Here is a 20856-nt window from a genome sequence, read left to right on the forward strand (position 1 = left end):
CCAAAACTCTATTCACACTAGCTGCTTTATACACAGAGAGTATCCTTCATAGCATATTACAGAACTTGAAGTGACTCTTCTCCCTGGTGTACAAGACGCATATTATCTCTTCTTCATCTTCTGATTAAATGCTCCAGCAAAAACTTGCTGATCAGAAAGACCAGTTTCAGAAAAGTTTGACATTAAGGACCAGGTCCTATGAATCAACAATAAGAATCTCTAGCTAACCTCACCAGATAATATGATACAAACTATAAGGAAAAAAAATCTTCACAACACATCCAGCATATGATGCTATGCTCATGCCAGTTATATTATTTTTGTCAGAATGGCAAAACATCAAAGATATTCCTACAACAACTTAAGGACTTGCTTACATGACTGAGGTCATGTAAGCAAGAGAAACTTTTTTTTTGAATCCAGTGCTATCCTTTAGAGTACTCTAAATTTAACTTCAATGCTTTTATATGCCTTTGTCCAAGTTTTAGAAGGTTATATAATGTTTAACAAAACTCATCATCTATCTTAGCTCCCTGCAAATATCTAGCATACACTGGTAATGTTTAACATTCTCAAACACTTACTCTGATACTCATTTCTCAGCTGTCTTTTAAGGCATTCACATGTGCTACAGACATTTTTTATAATTTTACACAGACAACTAACCTCGGCCAAGATGAAGCATAATCAGAGCTTGTCCCATTACCATTTGTCCACATCGCAACATACAACCCCAGCCTTGGTCTGAACTAGGTCCTGTTCCACCTGAAAAAAATAAAAATAAATAAATTGGTATTAGTAAACTTAAGGTTAGATAAATGCTAATTCTTTTAAGCTTTTAAATTTAATCCATGATTAAATCTTACTGAGAAATATGAATTGTTGATCTGATCACATTGTTTTGTTTATTGTACATCCAACTGTGGCCTAATTAAAAAGTTATGGAATTCATCACCATGTCACATGGTGGTGGTGAGTTCTATAACATCTAGTCCACTCTATTTTGGAAAGAAAGTAAAACTGCAAGCAACTGACAAAGGTTTTTTTTTTAATTATAATTTGAAAATTTCAAATTTCAAAGTTATAATAAAAAAAGAAAAGCACCACATCAAGCTTCTAGGAATGTTGCCTAGATCTCAAGAGAGAGACTTACCTATAGGTAAAAAGTTTCTTCTATATGTAAACCATAGTTTGCTTCTGACATCAAGCATCATATCATCAATACCTGGGTGGGAGAAGAAAAAATAAATAAATTTGCACCTAAGTATCACTATCACTGACTTGGCCATATAAAAACTAATAATAATACAAGAATCTATAAAAAATATCTGAGTCTAATTACTGTCCTCCCAAAGTGCATCAGGTTAGTAATATAAGTATCATTGTAATGGTGAACTGTAATGTGTGTATATATATATATATATATATATATATATATATATATATATATATATACAGGGTGTTCGGGATAAATTTGACATATTTATAATTAATTATATTTTTCCGTAAGTTACATGTATTAACACACACTTCTCTTCATTTAAAAGTTTGGACCCTTCTTCATTCATATACAAGATGTCAGAAAGGATGGATAGCTGGAACCCACCTGAATCATGGAAGAGAATAACTTGTATCATGATGATTCGTGCCCGCCATCAAAATAAGGATATTATGACTGCTGCCCAATGCTCCCTGAATACAGTAAAAACAATCAGGCATGAACTAGAGACTTGCAATGGTGACTACGAGGATGTAGCAAGAAGAAAGATCCCTAGCAGACAATCTGATTGCGTTCGTACAGCAGAATTCCTCGCAAATCTGCAGGAACAGGTGTTGAAGAAGAACCCTGGCATTGGAATTCGGGCTTTGTTTGTGGAGTTGCTAACTGTAGTCAAGCCCTGGATAACAAGGGTAGCCAATGGTAGGCCGTATGTATGGCAGCAGGATTCGGCCCCTTGCCACACCTCTGGGAAAAGTCAAAAATGGTTGTCTGAAAATTTCTACGACTTCACCAGTCCAAATGTTTGGCCTCCAAACTCCCCAGACCTTAACCCCATGGATTATTTTGTATGGGGCGCAGTTGAAAAAGACACCAATCGCACTTCCAGTAATACAAAAGCCCAGTTAATGGATAAAATTAAAACAGTTTTTGCGGCCCTTCCCAGGGAGACTGTAGCATCAGCTTGTTCGAGGTTCCGAAGCAGAATTGAAGCTGTGATCTATGCTAATGGTGGTTATTTTGAGTAAATCTTGTTGATAGTATTGTAATTAACTCTGCCTGTAATGTTTTTTTGTCAATTCATTAAATTTAATAGATACAAAGAAGATTTTCTTTTTCCTTACGAAACTGTCAAATTTATCCCGAACACCCTGTATATATATATTCTGTGTATCTGTATCTCTTTATTGTTGGGCATGTGCACATGTTCAAGGTCTCATGAATGCCAAAGTTAAATAGCAGTGCAATAACAGGCTAAGAGATAATAGCTGAGGTTTAGTATTGGGATGTACTGGATGGAGGATGATTTCTTTAGATTCTACAATTCTTTTTTCCAATTCATCATAGCATCAAAAGATATTATCCGATTTCTCCATTTTACTGGATTAATGATAGAATTTTTGTCATTAGCATCAGAAGAATTCAGGATGTAGTTTGATAGAGTGCTTGCTCTGGTTCTGCCATAATTGACGTCTCTTATGTTTCTCTAGATGTAATTTGATGGTTTTTTCCATATGGCCAAAATAAGGCATGTTGCAGTTGTATCAAATAAACACTGGGATATTTTAGATTGTTATGTTTTTGCTTGGGTATACTGAGCAAGGAACGGAGTTTAAGTAGAGGAGTGAAAGAAGTCCAGATGTTATATTTTTTTAAGAATTTTGGCTAATTTTGGTGAGACAGAACTGATATATAGTAGGAATATGGCAAGGAAATGGATTGAATAGTAGTTTATTAACTATTTGTTTTTGAATAACCATTTTGCTGAAAGGTTGTAAGAAGTTAATCTGGAGTCATGGACCTAAGTCTTTAAAGAAATTCCTAGACCATCTTCAATAGTCAACACCCAAAAATCTTTACTGCAGAATTAGAGATTGATGGATCTCTTCCATTCCTAGATGTCAAACTCACTCATATCTGAGAAATTAAAAATCTCTATTTACAGGAAACCCACTCACACCAATAGATATTTCCATGCACAGTTCCATCACTATACACCTCAAAAACTTGGCATTATTTCTACACTAGGCAAACGTGCGCACTCCCTCCTCTGTGAAGAAGATATTAACAAAGAACTTCAATTTCTTCTTACAACCTTTCAGCAAAATGGTTATTCAAAACAAACAGTTAATAAGCTATTATTCAATCCACCTCCTCGCCATATTGAAGATAGAAATAGTGAAAAAGGCTACATATGTCCCTACCATATATTAGTTCTGCTTCATCAAAATTAGCCAAAGTTTTTAAAAAATATAACATCAGAACTTCTTTCACTCCTCTACTTAAACTCTGTTCCTTGCTCAGCATGCCCAAGCAAAAAACGTAAAAACTTGAAATATCCATACTTGGTGCAACTGCAACATGCCTTGTTTTGGCCAGATGGAAAAATCCATCGAATTACATCTAAATGAACATAAAAGAGATATCACATATGGCAGAACCAGAGCAAGTGCTCTGTCGAACCATGTCCTGAATTCTGCTAATGTTAATGATGAAAAACTCTATCATTCATCGAGTCATATGGGAAAAACTGGATAATATCTGTTGATTTTATGATGAACTGGAAAGAAGAATTGTAGAATCTAAAGAAATCCTCCATCCAGTAGATCTCAACACTAATCTCTCAGACTGTCATTGAGCTTCTATCCAACTATGGTGTTCACAAGACCTTGAATGTGTGTGTGCATGCTCAACAATGAAAAGATACACAGAACAGCTTCAAACATTAATACTTTAATGTATAGATTTTTTTCTCTCACAATGTTTCTTGGTAGTTCTTCCCTCACATTTTGCATGTGAAGAAGTCTTCTAAGAAGACAGAACTAGTTGTGCAGTTTATTTAAAAAATTAAAATAGTGTTTCTATTTTTTATCTCTCGGCTTATAGTAATTTAATCTGTTTCAAAAATATGTCTCTCAGCCAAGTAAATCAATTATATCACAAACATATATATATAAAATTATGAAAGGTTGTAAACCTATTGTACATGGGTGGACTGAAGATTTGATAACCTGAGAATCCTAGTCTACCAAACATGGTACTTTTTCAAGACAACAAAAAATGTCCCACAAGCAAGATAATGGTTTCAAACTTTACAATGAAATTAATTTACCACACCAAAAGACATCCACAAATAATCATGCCATTAAGGGAGCCGCTCTCTGCTGATTGGAAAGATGTCCAACTACCTACTTGACCAGCCAGGTCAACAATTATTGTTGGATATCACAAATAGAATATTATAAAATAATGAAAACATCACATAAAGCTGTTATTCCATCCTGTATAACTATTTTCAAATGGTTTAAGCATTTTAAAGGTGAGTATACTCATCGACTAGAAACCTATATGCCTCATCAAGAAATCATTATTTATGTTATGAAACATGGTGTTATGTTGTAACAACACCCTTTACAACCAAAATCTTGCCCCTATGATTTTTATTCTGCTTCTTTCAAAAAATTAAATGGTACCTTAAAGGTTAATAACTTTCATTTAAAGCAATCAAGGCAGCTGCCATTCAAGAAATCATAAAATGTGTGAGAAGTATTTCACAGGTGTCAAATGTCAATGGACAATTATGAAATACTTTATTAAGGACCAGGTCCTATGACTAATTTTTATTGCCAAACAAAACTGAGTTTGATTTTTTTTCTTTTTTTTGATAGGCTTTTGTACACAACTGCATAATACTATTAACCATTTCACTATTGAGAATATAGAAACTCTAGCCAAAGTATCCTTGTTGACTCACTTTCTTTATACTTTAAATATAAAAGATTATATATATATATATATAAAACAGACTATTTTCTTTTTGGCTCAAGGTTAACCAAAACTGCAACACTTGAATTATGTTTTATTGAAAATCTTGCTCAGTAAGTTTATACAAGACTGAGCATTATGCATCACCTCAATCATACTTTCACAATTTAGCATATTATATTTTTCGAAACAGGGAGCAGATACATGTCACACATATCCGCTCTCTCTCTCTTGCCACTTTTCTTCTCTTCAAATGAAGTGTTTGGACACACATCACAATACCTTGTGGGACTGTTTTTGGAATGGGAAGAACCAGTATTGGGAAGTGTCTTCCTTTCAATCTTGGGACTTGGTTACCAGGTGATGCATATTCCATTTACCAGTTACCCTCCACATATGGAAGATATAAATTTTTTTTTTTTTTTTTTATTCGAGTCGGTGTTGAAAAATCTATAAATATTATATTTTTCCCTGTTACTTCACATGGTATCTAAGAAGTTAGGACAGTTATGTGCAGGAGTTGAAAACAGAACTTTCAGTATCTCTTCAAGTCTTCACACAAACATTCAGTAGAAGTACTCATGTCTGACCAGTCAGACTGCTTATGCTACCCTTATAGCATTCTATACAAGTGTGGAGTGGAGGATTTTGAGCCTCCATAGCTCAGTCAGTTCTGACAAAGTCCTTTGGCTGGAATGATCGGTGTTTGAGTCCCGTGCCAGCCTGGCTGGCTGAATAGTTAGCGTGTCTGCTCTACAGTGAGGCTGCGAGTTTGAATCCCGCCAAAGACAGATGCTTGTGATTGTCTTACTAACTGTTTACCATAGGTACTGCTGTAACCTGTGTCTTGGTGCAGTATGGCCTTTGATGTCTCTGAGCCATAAAAATAAAAAAATAACTGTTTGAATCTTGTCTGTGATGCAAAGAATCTTTATCAGGGCTTTTCAATTAAGGGGTGGTTATCCCATCTCATTTAGAGGTGGAGGCAAACTAGTCCCATGAACACACATATCTACAGGGTATGCAGCAGAATAGCATACCAGCTGCATTAAGATGTATTGTTAAACTGTGAATGAAATTATTATGTATATTTTGTCCTTCATTCACATTTAACATAACCTATCATATATTAAGCATGACTTGTTTAAAAATTCATTGTTAATCCCTTGCTTAAGAATTATTATTCATGTATTATTCCTGAATTTCATCAGCTATTATTGATTAAATAATTTTAATGTATATTTTACTATTGGAAGGACTCAGTGATAAATATCATTTATCTTATTTACTTTATTCCTTCAATAATATTATGAGAAATTATATGTATATAATTTAATATACCTTATATATATAAGGTATATTAATATACTGTATACATATACTGTAACCTTATATACTGTAACATATATTTTATTATTGTTAATTGTAAATGAAATGAAAGAGAAAATTAAGTATCTGTAATATTTTTATTAATGTTTTTCATTACTCAATGTAAAAGTATAGCCTTATGTAACGTTAACGCGAATGTTTACGTTTTGTTCGTTGCCATGGAGAAAAGAAATAAAATGGAACGCGCGTGGGTAAACCGTGAGCTTCGATAACGAGGAGAGAGGGAAAATATATGAAGAGTAATGTAGAGATAAAGAAATAAAGAGTTTTGAAAGGGAAGAAGGAAGGATATAATCAAAGGGGTGAAAGTAAATAAAAAGGACTGAAAGGCAGGAATTCAAGAGAGTAGTATTTAGAAGTGTGCAGAGACGAAGTGTAAACTTATAGTTAGCTGAAGGTAAAGTCAGCAGTGGCATTAATAGGAATTGGTGCCTTATTTGGATAATTGAAGGACTGGAAGGTTAATGAAGGATTCAGAATAGATCCAGTTAGCATAGAATTACTACTTATTTCTATATTGCTTTTAGGAAGAATTGTACGGAGGTTAATTTGTTGTGAAGTGGTAAACAAGGATATCAATCTGCCCTCTAGTTGCCGTCGAGAATTGTGAAGTGCGACAAATAATTATCTAGTTATGACCTTGAAGAATTCTTTTAATAAGAATAATTTGACGATGTGCTCACATTAAATCTGACGTGCTGAAGATAAATTCCGGTAAGGACAGTCATATCTTATTTGTTTCTGTGTATGAAGATTTGAGTGATAGTTCCATTTCGCTTATTCTAACATTTACTGTGGCATATCGCCGAAGTCAGAAGTTAAAAATAATTTGCCTTGAAATAATATCTGCCGTATTTAATGATATGATAAGTGCCTGCTGAGAGTTAAGTATGGAGTATAACTGAGAGATATGGGCAAACTAATTAAACAAGAATTTCTGTTGTATTAATCTGAGTAAGGAATCTTGTAATAGAGAAAACTGTGAAACTCTTTTGTGAAGATTTTGAAGACTGAATTAATATGAATGATTTGACCTGATGTACTAACTTAATTGTAATGTCTTATTTTAGAAGTGGAATTCATGTATTTGTCTTATAACTTCATTAAATGTTTTTGTTTCAAGGTTATCTATACATTTTTTAGAATACACAAACTGGTAAATTTTCATTTTCAAACTTTTTCAATATATGTAAAATAACATCTGTAAGATATGTAAAACATTTCCATATCATGGCTGAAAGCAATAATACCTTTTGGTTGGAAAGGATTAATGTTTTCCATATTAAGCTTGAAGTCATCCCACCTAGACAGGACTTTAGTGGTAAGACCATGTTATTATTATTATTAAACAAGACCTCATGGAGTCAAAGACTCATCTAGGAGGTCCTTTTATCTCACACACATCTCATCATACCGGGTCTTAAACACATTCAAACTCCTTGCAGACACCACACTCTCAGGCAAGGCATTCCAATCATTCACAACTCTGCACGAAAAAACCTGCCTCTCACTCCCCTACTCACACCCTCTTTATACAGTTTCCAGGGATGACTTCTGGTTCTCCCCTGATCTCCCACTATTCTCTGTAGAACTCCACCATTGATCCTATACAACCCCTTACCAACTTGTAGGTCTCTATCATATCTCCCCTCTTCCTTCTCTCCACTAGACTCTGCAAATTACATCTTTTCAATCTTTCCTCATACTCGACATTCCAGAGGTCAGAAACTACCTTAGTCAATCGCCTTTGGACCCTTTCCAACATCTCTTCATCCTTCTGAAAACCAGGTGACCAAATCTGGGCACAATAGTCCATGTGTGGCCTAATCAAAGCCTTATACAATGGAACAAGAATCTCCCTACTTCTACACGTCAGTGTCCTCCTCATCATTCCCAGAAGTCTTTATGTTGTCTTCACAATTTTGGCGATGTGTCCCCTAAATTTTAGATCCTTATCCACTATCATTCCCAGATCTCTTATTTCCTCTACTTCCAACAATATATTCTCACCAAGCATAAATTCTGCATCCCATCTTTGTTTTCCAAATTTTAAAACCTTACATTTTGCAACATTGAACTCACATCCCCATTTGCTTGCCCAATCACTCAATTTATTCAAGTCTTCTTGCAAGGCCACAACCTCTTCACTACTCTTTATGGTTCGTCCCAACTTTGCATCATCTGCAAACAACTGAATATCTCCATCCAAATCTTCGCCAATATCATTAATATACAAGTTAAATAGTAATGGCCCTAAAACAGATCCCCGAGGCACTGGACTAGTGACTTTCCTTTTCCTGGATATTGCACCCCCATACACAACTTGTTGATACCTATCAGATAGCCAGTCTCCAATCCAATGCATTAATCTAATATCCAACCCCATCTGCTCTAGTTTGACTGTCAACTTATCATGAGGTACTCTATCAAAAGCTTTTGCGAAATCCAAGTATATTACTGTGTATCCTTCTCCTCTGTCCAAGGAAGCAGTCACTTTATTGTAATAAGTAAGTAGATTACTAAAACACGACCTCCCTTTAGCAAATCCATGCTGTCCATCAAAGATTATACCATTGTTGTCAACCCAATTCTGGATCCTAGTTCTCACAAGCTTCTCCAACAACTTAACCACAACACCTGACACACAGATAGGCCTATAGTTTGATGCTTGAGTTCGATCACCTCCTTTATGAAGTGGCACAATCTTGCCCTCCTTCCACTCTTTAGGGACTTGACCAAGTGCAAGACTCGTATTAAAAAAATATGTCAAGGCAGGTGTCAACTCTCTGGCACATTCCTTCAGAATACACGGTGATATATTATCAAGTCCCACAGTCTTATTTACATCTAGTTTACTCAACTCCCCAAACACCTCTTGCTCACTTACAGTCAGTCTCTCCTCCCCATCATCAACTGGTCTTAATCTCTCCATGAAGTCACATTCACAAGATTGAAAGATCTTTATGAACTGCTCATTAAGTATCTCCACCACACATTCTGCAACAGCTGTCTTTATACCATTTCCTCCAATCAATGTCATCCTTCCATAATCATTCTTTCTTTTGCTGGCTACATATCGAAAGAACTCCCTAGGATTCTTTTTAGCTTCATTAGCTAACTGCTGTTCATACCTCTCTTTAGCTACTCTCACCAACCAAGTCACCCTCCTTGCCTGGTCTTTGTAGACCTCATGAAATTGGTTACTTCCACTTCTCTTATGCTGCCTCCACAATGCCCTTTTTCTCTGTATTGCATGCTTAATCTCTTTATTCATCCATCTCACACCTACCTTATTTAACCTTCTCACCCGTGGTATACATTTAGACATTGCATCCACTAAATATTTTTTGAAAATCCCCCAAGCTGCATTGATCTCTTTTCCAGCTAACTCCTCATTCCATGCTACACCTGCAAGCTGTCTCCTGAGCTCTTCATAATCATCCCCCTTGTAGTTCCACATATACCCTTTTTTCACAGGGGTCCTTGCACTGCTGGCAACCACCCAAGTAATCACCTCATGGTCACTTTCACCAATTGGTGGATGATTTGATACCTCAGTGATAATTACATCCTCCGATGAGATGACCAAATCCAAGACCCTTAATCCTCTTGTGCCCTCTGTTACATACTGTCTGAGGTAGTTATCCCTCAAAAACTCAAGAAACTCATTTTCTTTACTTCCAGTTGCTATCTCTTCATTCCAGTCTATATTGCCATAATTAAAATCACCCATAATGATCACCCTTTTCTTATTTGCTTGGCTTATTTGACTATACATTTCACTATCACCACCATCCACATTACCAGGTCTATAACAACATCCCACCAAATATTTGATTCTATTCACCTCTATCTCACACCATACTGCCTCAAAACTACTGGCCCCATTTCCCTCTTGCATCTCTACCTTGTATGGACATAACTCTTTCTCTATCATCAATAGCACTCCCCCTCCCTTTTTACCCCTTCTATCCTCACGAAACACATCATACCTTTCCATCTCTATTCCTGTCAGGATGTCATCCTCATCTAACCATGTCTCACTTATTCTGACAATCTCTGGGTGCACAGACGCAATTAGTGCAACCATTTCATCCGCCTTGTTTCTTATACTTCTAGCATTGGTATACAAACACAACAACTCATTTCTGGATCTACAGCTAGTTCTACTGATACCACTCACTCGATGTGATCTCTCCATGCTGGACTGGGGCCATTTCCCTTTCTGCTTCTTCATTTTAGAACCCTTTGCAATTCCATCTGTTTCCTTTTGATCTCTGATCATCCCATTACTTTCCTGCCTACACATTCTCTCACCTCCTCTTGGAGCATCCACCTTTCTCACGCTGTGTATCCCTGTCCACCCTGAGCCTCCCCGTTTCCCTGCTCCTCTTGCACACCCATTCTCTCATTTTCTATACTCATACCACTCACTTCCCCATTCATTTCCACTCCTTCAATCTCTCCTGCTCTTCCACATCACTCCCCTCTCGATCTGATTCATTCTCTCTATTCACTTCTCCACTTTCCAGCAGCAGTCTCTCCAAGCGACTCACATCATAACCACTCAAATGCAGTCCATTGCTCCCATACAGCTCACTTTGTCCCTCAAACTCATTCCACACATTAACAAACTGTACTCCCATCTCCTCACACATTTCAGCCAGAATATCATTTCCTTGCTCTCCGCCTCATTTCATCACAATCATACCTAGGCAACACACTGACCACCCTTCCTGCCACACTATTCTCCTTTATCTTTCCAAGCAGTCTCCTGACATTCATTTTGACATGCTCTTTGTTCTCTCTCAAATCATTTGTACCAATTAATACAATTAACTCTTTTGCTCTTTCCTGTCTCATATTCAATGCCTCAATCACTCTACTCATTTTACCGCCTGGAAAACATACCTTGTGCATTTTATCCTCTAGCACACCTTTAATAATGGAGTCGCCATACAACGCCACTCGCTCATCTTTTGTTAACTCTTTCATGCCATCATGATTTATTTTAATAGTTTTGACCTGAATTCTCTTAATTTCATTCCGCATCCATTTCATTTCTTGCTTCATCCAATCCAATTCACCTTCCGAACCTCGCGACACATTCACTCTATCATTAAATCTTTCTAACTTTCTAACTCTCGACCCCCTCTTCTCACTTTCCCTCTCATTCATCCTTCTTTGTTTCCGTACTTTCGGTCCAACTTTCACTATCATTCGTCTCACTTTCACATATCTTTCTTTGGTTCAGTACTTTCGTTCCAACATGCGTCCAACTTTCACCATCAGTCATTCTTTTTTCGCTATCATTCATTCTGTCGATTTTTTTTACTTTCGATTTCTGCATCACGCCATTTCTACTTTCATTCGTTCTCTCAATTTCGTTTCTTTCCGCCTCACTTTCGTCCCTTTTAACATCTGTTACGGTTGTCAAATCGCTCTTTTTCTTTTTTCCTGATTTTTTAACATTTTTTCGCCTGCCTTTCACACCATCCTTTTCTTTCAAACATGCACTCGCGACACAATCGGTACTAGCACTTTCTGTCATCAACTTCATATTTGCATTCATCAATTCCTCATTCAGGTCACATTTCGCACACACCCTTCTTCCATCTGCACTAAACATCCATACATCATTTATGTAATCGAAGGAATACATATAACAGACCTCACACTTAACGAACCGACTGAAATCCAAATTAAAATCATGGAATGACAATGCCGCCACCATTTTTTTTTTTTCTCTGCAGGTTACTAGGTCTAATATTAACGTTTTCGTATTTAGTTTAAGCAAGAAAAAAAAACCCACACTAATAATATCGGTAGCGTACAACGTTTACAGCCGCTCTTACTTAAACAATTACGCATATATACTTAATTATTCCTAGTAAAACTTATCTGAATCAGCAGCTCTTCAAAACACGTCCGTAGCGCTTGACCCACTAGCGCCCTCACAATACTAAATGTGCTTCATTTAGTATTGTGTTGCCTTTGTGTGATTGTGTTACAAGTGTTAGTTTGTAATCTCAAGTGTCTCAGTGACCGAGAAGAAATACTGGAAGATTTAAAACAGTTTCTAATACTTTCTTAGTGCTGTTAATACTCCATTTAACTTCCAACATGATAAAATCTATACATTACAAGAAGAGCAATCTCTCTCAAACACACACATACAAATACAGATTAAAAATGAAAAAGGAATTAAGTGACTATCATGCAATTCTTTACTTACTAATTAGGCCTTCATACTTTTTTCCCTGAATCCACACCGGTTCTTTTGACTGTAGTAAAGAGGCATATCCAAAAGGGCCAGACTCAAATGTAATGCACACTAAAATAGAATTTTATTGTGAAATATTATCCCAATTATTAAACATACATGTATAATATATGTGACAATATTCAAAAAAGAATATTTTGATAGGACAGCATCCTTTTTTATATATAACTTATTATTACGGGTAACTCAGTTTGCACGGATGGTCCCCAGTTCTCACCAACACACCTGTTCTGAAATATTTCCTCTGAATTAATCTTGTAAAAACCCCTCCTCAGTAATATGTATGTCTCAATCATATCACTCCTTTTCTGTCTATCCACCAGTTTCTGTAACCGACAAATTTTCAACCTGTTCTCATAAGGTTCACTCACCTCTGAATTGTCTTCACCTCCTCACCACCAAGAAACCCTGGCATCCAGATCTGCATGCAGTAATCAAGATGGAGTCTTATCAATGCTCAATAAAGAGGAACAATAACCTGCTCATCTCCTTACCAATAACCTTACACTTTGTCACATTAAACTGACATCCATTCTCCTTTGCCCAGTCTGCTAATCTATCCAAATCATCCTGCAAAATTTTGACATGTATTTATTTCACTCTACCCAACTTTGCATCATCGGCAAATAACTGAACAGTTCCTCTCAGATCCTTTCCTATATCATTAACAAACAAATTAAACAGCAGAAGTCCAAGAACAGAACTCGGTGGCATGCCACTAGTCACAGGCCTTCTTCTGTACTCTACTCCTGAATATGACTCATTACCACTTGTCCCCACTGGCCAGTATTCTCTGCAACTAGAACCAACAAGTTTCTTTTTTTCTCTCTCTGTTACTGACTTCTCGGCTTCAAAGAACCAGCATTACTTATCTACCAACTCTACTAGATCCTTCACTTTTCCTTTCACCTTTAAGTACTGCCCATTAATATCATAGCCAGTCTTGATCCAGGTAGATCATTCTATCTTTAAATACATTAATCCTTCAACTCCATTTCTGTCCCCACAGTTCCTGAACATTCAAATAACCTTGAAGTGTTATTATGTTCCCTTTCAAGATTTTCAGCCTTCCAAATGTCTATACATCTACAATTACTCCATCTGCAGTTTTTTTTTTTTTTTTAAATGTGTATCATACCTACAAAATCTTACTATACATATGGGAACAATTCCATATGTATAGTATCCATACTATTTGAAGGCTACTTAATTTTCATACACTATTTCTCAACATAATCTCCCTCTCTTTCAACACATTTTCTTCACTGCATAATATATGTTTCAAAGCCTTCATAGTAAAACTCTTCAGAATGTTTTTAGAACAATTTTCTCATCTCTATTTTAACTCATTCATCATTTTCAAAAAGAATGGATACCCTAACAGTGTGTTTTCAGTTTAGAAAATATTTAGAAGTTCAACAGAACAGAGTTTGGACATTAAGGAGGATGTTTCCACAGGTTTGTTCACTTCAACAACTATCAAAGAGGTTGAATTTGAAGTTTTGGAACATCTTCTCTACCTGAACTTGCTCTGGATTTCTAGTTATTTTCAAAATGAAGACATCTCAAGGATATTCATTTTCAAATGACAAACTGGTCAAAGCAGAGGTGAGAAAACAGTTCTGAAAACTACCTGAAGTTTTCAGAACTTCACTCTGAAAGTTTTGAAAAACGTTATGAAGCAGGAAAAATGTATTAAAAGGGAGATCATTGAAAAGTAATGTATAAGAATAAAGTAAAGACTTTAAGCTAATTTATTTATTTTACTGACAAATCTCATTTGGGTGGGGAGCTATTACACAATGGAGGCATTACTTTCAAAATGTTCCTCATATCATGGATGGGCAAAGGTTAGATAACCTGGAAACCAACTCCAGATATCAAACATGGAATGTTTTTCAACTTTCCAATCAGCAGAGATGTGGTTTCATACTAGGCAATGAAAATCATCTATCTACACTTTACAGAAACATCTATGCCACTGTGGGATTTGCTACAGTGTAAGGAGAGTGGATTTTGATAACAACCATTGACTAACTTATATGCCTCAATCATAACCCTCTCCGCCTATTCATGAGGCTTTACAATTTACATTCTCTCAATCTGTCCTCTTACTCCACATTCCAAAGACCACTGACTAACTTTGTGAATCTTCTCTGGACCCTTTCTAACATATCCTCATCACCATGTAAACCTTGCGACCAAATCCATGCACAATAATCCATATGAGGCTTGATTAAGGCCTCATACAATGGCATCACACCTTCTTTATTTCTGCACGTCAGGGTTCTCTGCATCACTGCCATTATCCAATGTGACAAAAGTTGTCTTCACAACTTGTGGCCCCTGAATTTCAGGACCCTGTCAAAGTGTAAGGTTTTGAAATTTGGTAAGCAATGATGGGATGCATACCAAATTTCAAAACCTTACGCTTTGCAACATTCATATGACAGTTCCACTAACCTGCCCATTCATGTACTATATTCACGTCCTCCTGCAAGGCCATAACATCTGTTTGATTCAGTTTTGCGTTCCCCAATTTTGCATCATCTGCAAACAGCTTCACATCACCAGTTAAACCTATCCCAATATCAAGTATACAAATTGAACAACAGTGATCCCAAAACTGACTCCTGCGGCACACCACTAGTGACCTTCCTCTTTCAGGATACTGCACCCCATATACAACTTTGTGATACCTATCTGACAGTTAGTAACTGATCCAACATTTCAAGAAATGAACTGCTATTCTTATTTGTGAATGACAGGGGTATCAGAAATATGGGAAACGAAATTGTTGCATTGAGTTTACTTGCCCACAAATAGTTGGAATAAGTGAAAGATGGTTGAATGAGAAAAGAAATGGAAGAGACCTGTGTTTTTCATGAGGATAGGAAGGGCAAGATGGGAGGGTGAATGCTGCTAATGATAAGCAAGGAAATTATGTCCACATAAGGTTGAAATCCAAGGGAAAAACACTCTCATTGGTTTTGAAACAGCATGGTGTAAGGCACAGGCTAAGATATTTAGTTGGGTGTTGCTATCGGCCATGGAATGATAAAGTCTAGACTTGGCTTAGCAAGCAAGAAGGGATATTATAGTGGGTGATTTTAATTATGGTGATACTGACTAGAATAAAAAAAATAGTATTAGGGAATAAGGAAAATTAATTTCTTGAGTTCTTTAAGGGACAATTAATTCCCCTCCCCTCCAAGATGGCAAGAGTGACCATGAAGTGAATACCTGGGTTGTCACCAGTTGTATGAGAACTTCTGTTAAGAAGGGATATATGTGGAACCACAGAGCCAGTGATTATGAAAAGCTTAGGAAACAACTAGCTGCTATAACATGGAAAGAGGAGTTGAATGGAAAGGAGACAGGTGCTGGTTGGGCACGGATCAAGAGCTATCTAGCAGCAGAAATGCCCGAGTGTATTCCAAAGGTGAAAAGCTAAATAAGGTAAGAATAAAATGAATGAATGAAGGTATTAAGCATGAAATTTGAAAGAAGGCACTGCAGAGGCAACACAAGATGAAAATTGGCAATAATCAGTTGCACTAAGAGTATAAAAGTGCAGGCCAAGAAGGTCACTCGCAATTGGTAAAGACAGCAAAAGTTCATTGTGAACAGATATTAGCCAATTAAGCCAAGAAAAATCTCAGTGGGTTATATTATAGTGGGTTTACATTTTGATATGTGGCAAGTAGAAGAAAGAAAGAATGACTATGGAGGGATGATGTTAGCTAATGATAATGATAGATTGATAACTGGTGTAAAAGATATAGTTGAAGTATTCAATGAGCAGTTTATCAGGATATTTCATCCATAGGAAGGTGACATTATGAGAAGCTGGAGTGTATGCTGAGGGAGCTGGGAGGATTGATGGTGAGTGAGCAGAAGTATACAAGGAATTACGTAAACTTGATGTTAATAAGGCAGTAGGATTTAACAATATATCACAACATGTTTGGAAGGAATGTTCTAGGAAATTAACAGCACCCTTGACATACCTGTTTAACATGAGTCCTGCAACAGGAAAAGCCAAAGGTGTGGAAAGTGGGAAAAAACTGTTCCACTTCATCAAGGAGAGAAAACACTGAGGTTACAAATTATATGCCAATCTAGAGTTGTTGTGGTGTTGGAGAAATTGATTAAGACTAGGATTCAGAATTAGGCTGATAACAGCAGTATTCTCTATGATGGTCAGAATGGGTTTGTTAGGGGAGGATCATGTTTTAGCAATCTGCTTATGTATGACAAGAGGCCTTTGACAAATTGCCACATGATAAGCTGATAATTAAATTGAAATGGATGGAACTGGATAAGAGAGACTAGTGAGCTGGATAGATAATTGGTTATCAGATGGGTATCAGCAGATTGTATATGGGGGAGTGGTATTCCCAGAAGAGGAAGGTCACTAACAGAATATCACAGTGGTTTGGAGCCATTATTCTTTAACTTTATGTTAATGATACTGGAACAGGCTTAACTGGAGATATGCAGCTGTTTGCCAATGATGCAAAGTTGGGAAGACCTATTGAGGAGTAGAGCAGATGTGGCCTTGCAGGAGAATCTTAATATACTATCTGAGTGAGCAAATGAGTAGAGCTATTAATGGAGAAATTTTGAAGGAAGTAGAAGAGATGAGAGAGAGAGATCTAGGAGTGATGACAGATAGCGACTTGAAGTTCAGGGACAACACTGCAATGGCAATGATCAGGAGGACCTTCACATGCAGAAACAAAGAGATTATTTCCCTTCTATAAGGCCTTGATCAGGCCATATATGGACTACTGCATGCAGATTTGGTTGTCTGGTTTTCAAATGGGGCAAGGATATGTTAGAGATGATCTGGAGAAGGTTTACTAATTTTGGTTTCAGGTCTATGGAATGTGGGATATGAGGACAGATTAAGACAGTGTTTTTCAACGTGGGGTGTAAGTCCCACAGAGGGACAATTTGAATATTTATGGGGGCAATTATAAAATGTACATGGACATATTTATATTATACTTTTTCAGAACTTGGCTGACTATTATGCTAGAGGGGGGCATCAAAATTTTTGAGATGTTGAGGTGGGCATCAAGATCTTTGAGATGTTGAGATCGGACATGATCCAAAAAACGTTGAGAAACACTGGATTAAGGGAATGCAACTTGCAGAGCCTTGCAAATAGAATAAGGAGGTGATATGATTAAGACCTATATGTTGGTGAGAGGGTGTTACCAGTTTAATGTGAAGGAGATTTTTCATTGAGAAGAGGGAAACAAGGGCAGAAAAATGAATCTCTGGAAGCTGTATGAAGATGTGAGCAGGAAAATAAGAAACAAGGTTCTTTGCATGGAGAGTGGTTGGCAAGTGGAATGCACTGCCTAAAAGTGTGGTGAGTGCATAAACTGTGAATGGGTTTAAGGCAGTTAGATGATTTCTTTGAATGAGAGTGTGGATCTCCTGTGATGAGTCTTTTGACTATGATATGACAATCTGATATTAATAATACTTATCCACTGAGCCATTCAAGGCTGGCAGCATACAGATTAAACAAGAACAGCTTAGAACTGATTCTTGTGACAGTCCACTTGACATGTTCACTGAATAATACCTGCTAATGTATTAGTTTGCTATCTTACTTCACTAGCTGCCCATCCATTCCAAGATCAGTTCAAGTATAAACAAACTTACCATGTAGCATCAAGACCTTTAACAAAATTCAGACACTACTGTAATCCAAACACTCAATAATATTTGTTGTTGCTCAAAAACAAGCAAAAAAAAACATTTATCCTGATTATTTATATTTCATCTAGATAGAGTTTGTTAGTTTGTTGTAAGGTTTGTGAAATTAAATTGTCATTCTCTTTATAACTGTAGGAAAGATTCTGAAATGGTGTATTTGTTTTACATAGAATTAATTTTTCAACAAACACAAAGGTTCAATATTTATTTTTAGGAATACAAATTAGTTCTTGTCCACCATGACATGATCACTTTTGAAATATCACACACCCCTTTGGCACTAGTATATCTACAGGTAAAGAATCTGAAATAATTTAGAATGTTTTTGAGACCTTTAAAATGAAGAACAGAAGTTGCAGCCATGACTTATGATCATCATCATCATCAGTCGTCCTAACAGACACTTAAGCATCCACGACCTTTCAACTATTCTTGGACTTCAAAACTGTAACTTGAGGATAGGGCGGTTAGCCCTATGCCTCCCGGTGTGCCCTACGTCTGTAGATGCATGTGTACATGGGACTGGTTTACCTGTTCTGGGGGATGAAAAAACTCAAGTTTCCAGGTGAAAAAACCCACCATCTCTGTATGAGACCAGCCAACTCACTTTCATTGAAAGAGACCAGATAAAGGTTCCTCACGTCACTGACAGGAATTGAACCCAGGTCATTCCAACCAAAACACTTCATCTATACCAACTGAGCTACAGAGGCTCATGACTTATGATCAGAAATGTTAATTCCAGAAGTAGGAAACCAAGTCAGATGATCTAGTGGTAATTCAATGTAAAATATTTGGTAAATAATTTTTTTTTTCATCCTATCTGGCTAAACATGACCCATGTGGCATATCATGCTAGAAGAGTCACTTCTCCACAAGGCCAAATAGCAAAAATTATATGGAATTTGTTAGATATTTCAACATGCTTCTGAAACATGTCTCTGTTTAGGATCACCCTATATTGATTTTTTTTTCCTATCCAACACTAAATTTATGTCAATGAACTTAACTCATGGTAGATTTCCTTTCTTCCCCAGAAAGAAAGAAGAAAGGAAATCTACCTAATTTTTAATCCTTACACCTAATTGCAGCATACAATTAGGTGTAAGAATTAAAAAAGGACAGTAAAACTTTGAATATTACCAGCTTTTGGTAACAGAGACTTTATCATAAAACTTTGCAAGGCCATACACATTTCCCCAGGTGGGCAGGGGTCGAGGAGCTAGAGTGCCCAGCAGCCCCCCTCACTGTTTTTGACCCTTAAATTGGCTCTAATTTTTTGGAGCCCCAGCTAGAGTCTCGTGCACCTGTGCATAAGTACAGCCCTAGTCAGGATGCATAATGAAGTAAACAGATTCACTATTTACTACATAATTCACATATTCAGAAAGAATTGCAATTAATAAAGACTCATGTAGTAACTGATACTGTCTTATAGCTGCACAATTTCCATGTATAAAATTTTAGAATCACAAAACACTGTACTTAAAAAAAAAAAACATGTTCATTATATATTTATGGATTAATACATGATTACAAAACTAATGCATAGTTTGTGTTACTGATAATAATAGTTATGTTCAAAATATCCAAAATCTGGATGCACAGAATATCACTGTCCAGAATAAAATCTAAAATGAAATTACATACCTGTTTCACTAAGGAAAAAAGTTAGTGTATAATATTTCAACCGTTTTCCTAAGAAAAAATTTTTTTACCATAGTAATACTTTTTATCAACAATAATTTCTTTATACATGAAATGTTTACAATTGTTCTTCCAAATACTTTCTGAATTGCTGAATAATATTCATAGTTAATTAATGCATGCCAGTTTTGAGCATTATCCAAATGCCAATAGGAGAAAGTGCATTACAGGAATGGCAAGATTTATTAGCATAGCAAAAATGTGCAAAAATGATACAAATACCCCCCCCCCCCCATTAAATATAATACCAATGCTTTCTGTTTTGAAAAATACTAACTTCATATATACTTTCATATGATAACAGTGTAATATACAGCATTAATATTATCTGGGCTAACACTACTCTTCAATCTTTCATGGAATAAATATATCACAAATATTGCCTCCTCTGCATCTATTTTACGCTCTCTTTGTACTCCTGTGCATTGTTTTCGTTCTGAATAACAATCAATCCTATATAAATCACAAATCCATCCAATTACTAAATACTGTTGTCTCATGTCAGATGGTGTCCTAAGCACTAGGGACACCATCTGAGCTAACTGTCTGGGCTAACACTACTCTTCAATCTTTCATGGAATAAATATATCACAAATATTGCCTCCTCTGCATCTATTTTACGCTCTCTTTGTACTCCTGTGCATTGTTTTGGTTCTGAATAACAATCAATCCTATATAAATCACAAATCCATCCAATTACTAAATACTGTTGTCTCATGTCAGATGGTGTCCCTAAGCACTAATCTATTCTGTGAGT

At 36.3% G+C, this 20856-nt stretch overlaps 1 protein-coding gene across 1 annotated transcript in view; it reads right to left on the reverse strand.

Annotated features, from left to right (window-relative positions):
- LOC150093221 (cysteine protease ATG4B-like) overlaps positions 1 to 20856 on the reverse strand; it is a 76231-nt gene that overhangs the window by 53496 nt on the left and 1879 nt on the right. Inside the window, exons 2-4 of the mRNA XM_090413558.1 lie at positions 12609 to 12707; positions 1154 to 1225; positions 667 to 765 (exon numbers count right to left, since the gene is read on the reverse strand). Of these exons, the coding sequence (XP_090269684.1) occupies positions 667 to 765; positions 1154 to 1225; positions 12609 to 12707 (270 nt within the window). The remainder of the gene's footprint in view (positions 1 to 666; positions 766 to 1153; positions 1226 to 12608; positions 12708 to 20856) is intronic.

The sequence above is a fragment of the Typopeltis vanoorti genome, chromosome 24 (assembly GCF_054136105.1).
Source record: "Typopeltis vanoorti isolate ZY-2024b chromosome 24, IOZ_Tvanoo_1.0, whole genome shotgun sequence".
NCBI lineage: Eukaryota > Metazoa > Arthropoda > Arachnida > Uropygi > Thelyphonidae > Typopeltis > Typopeltis vanoorti.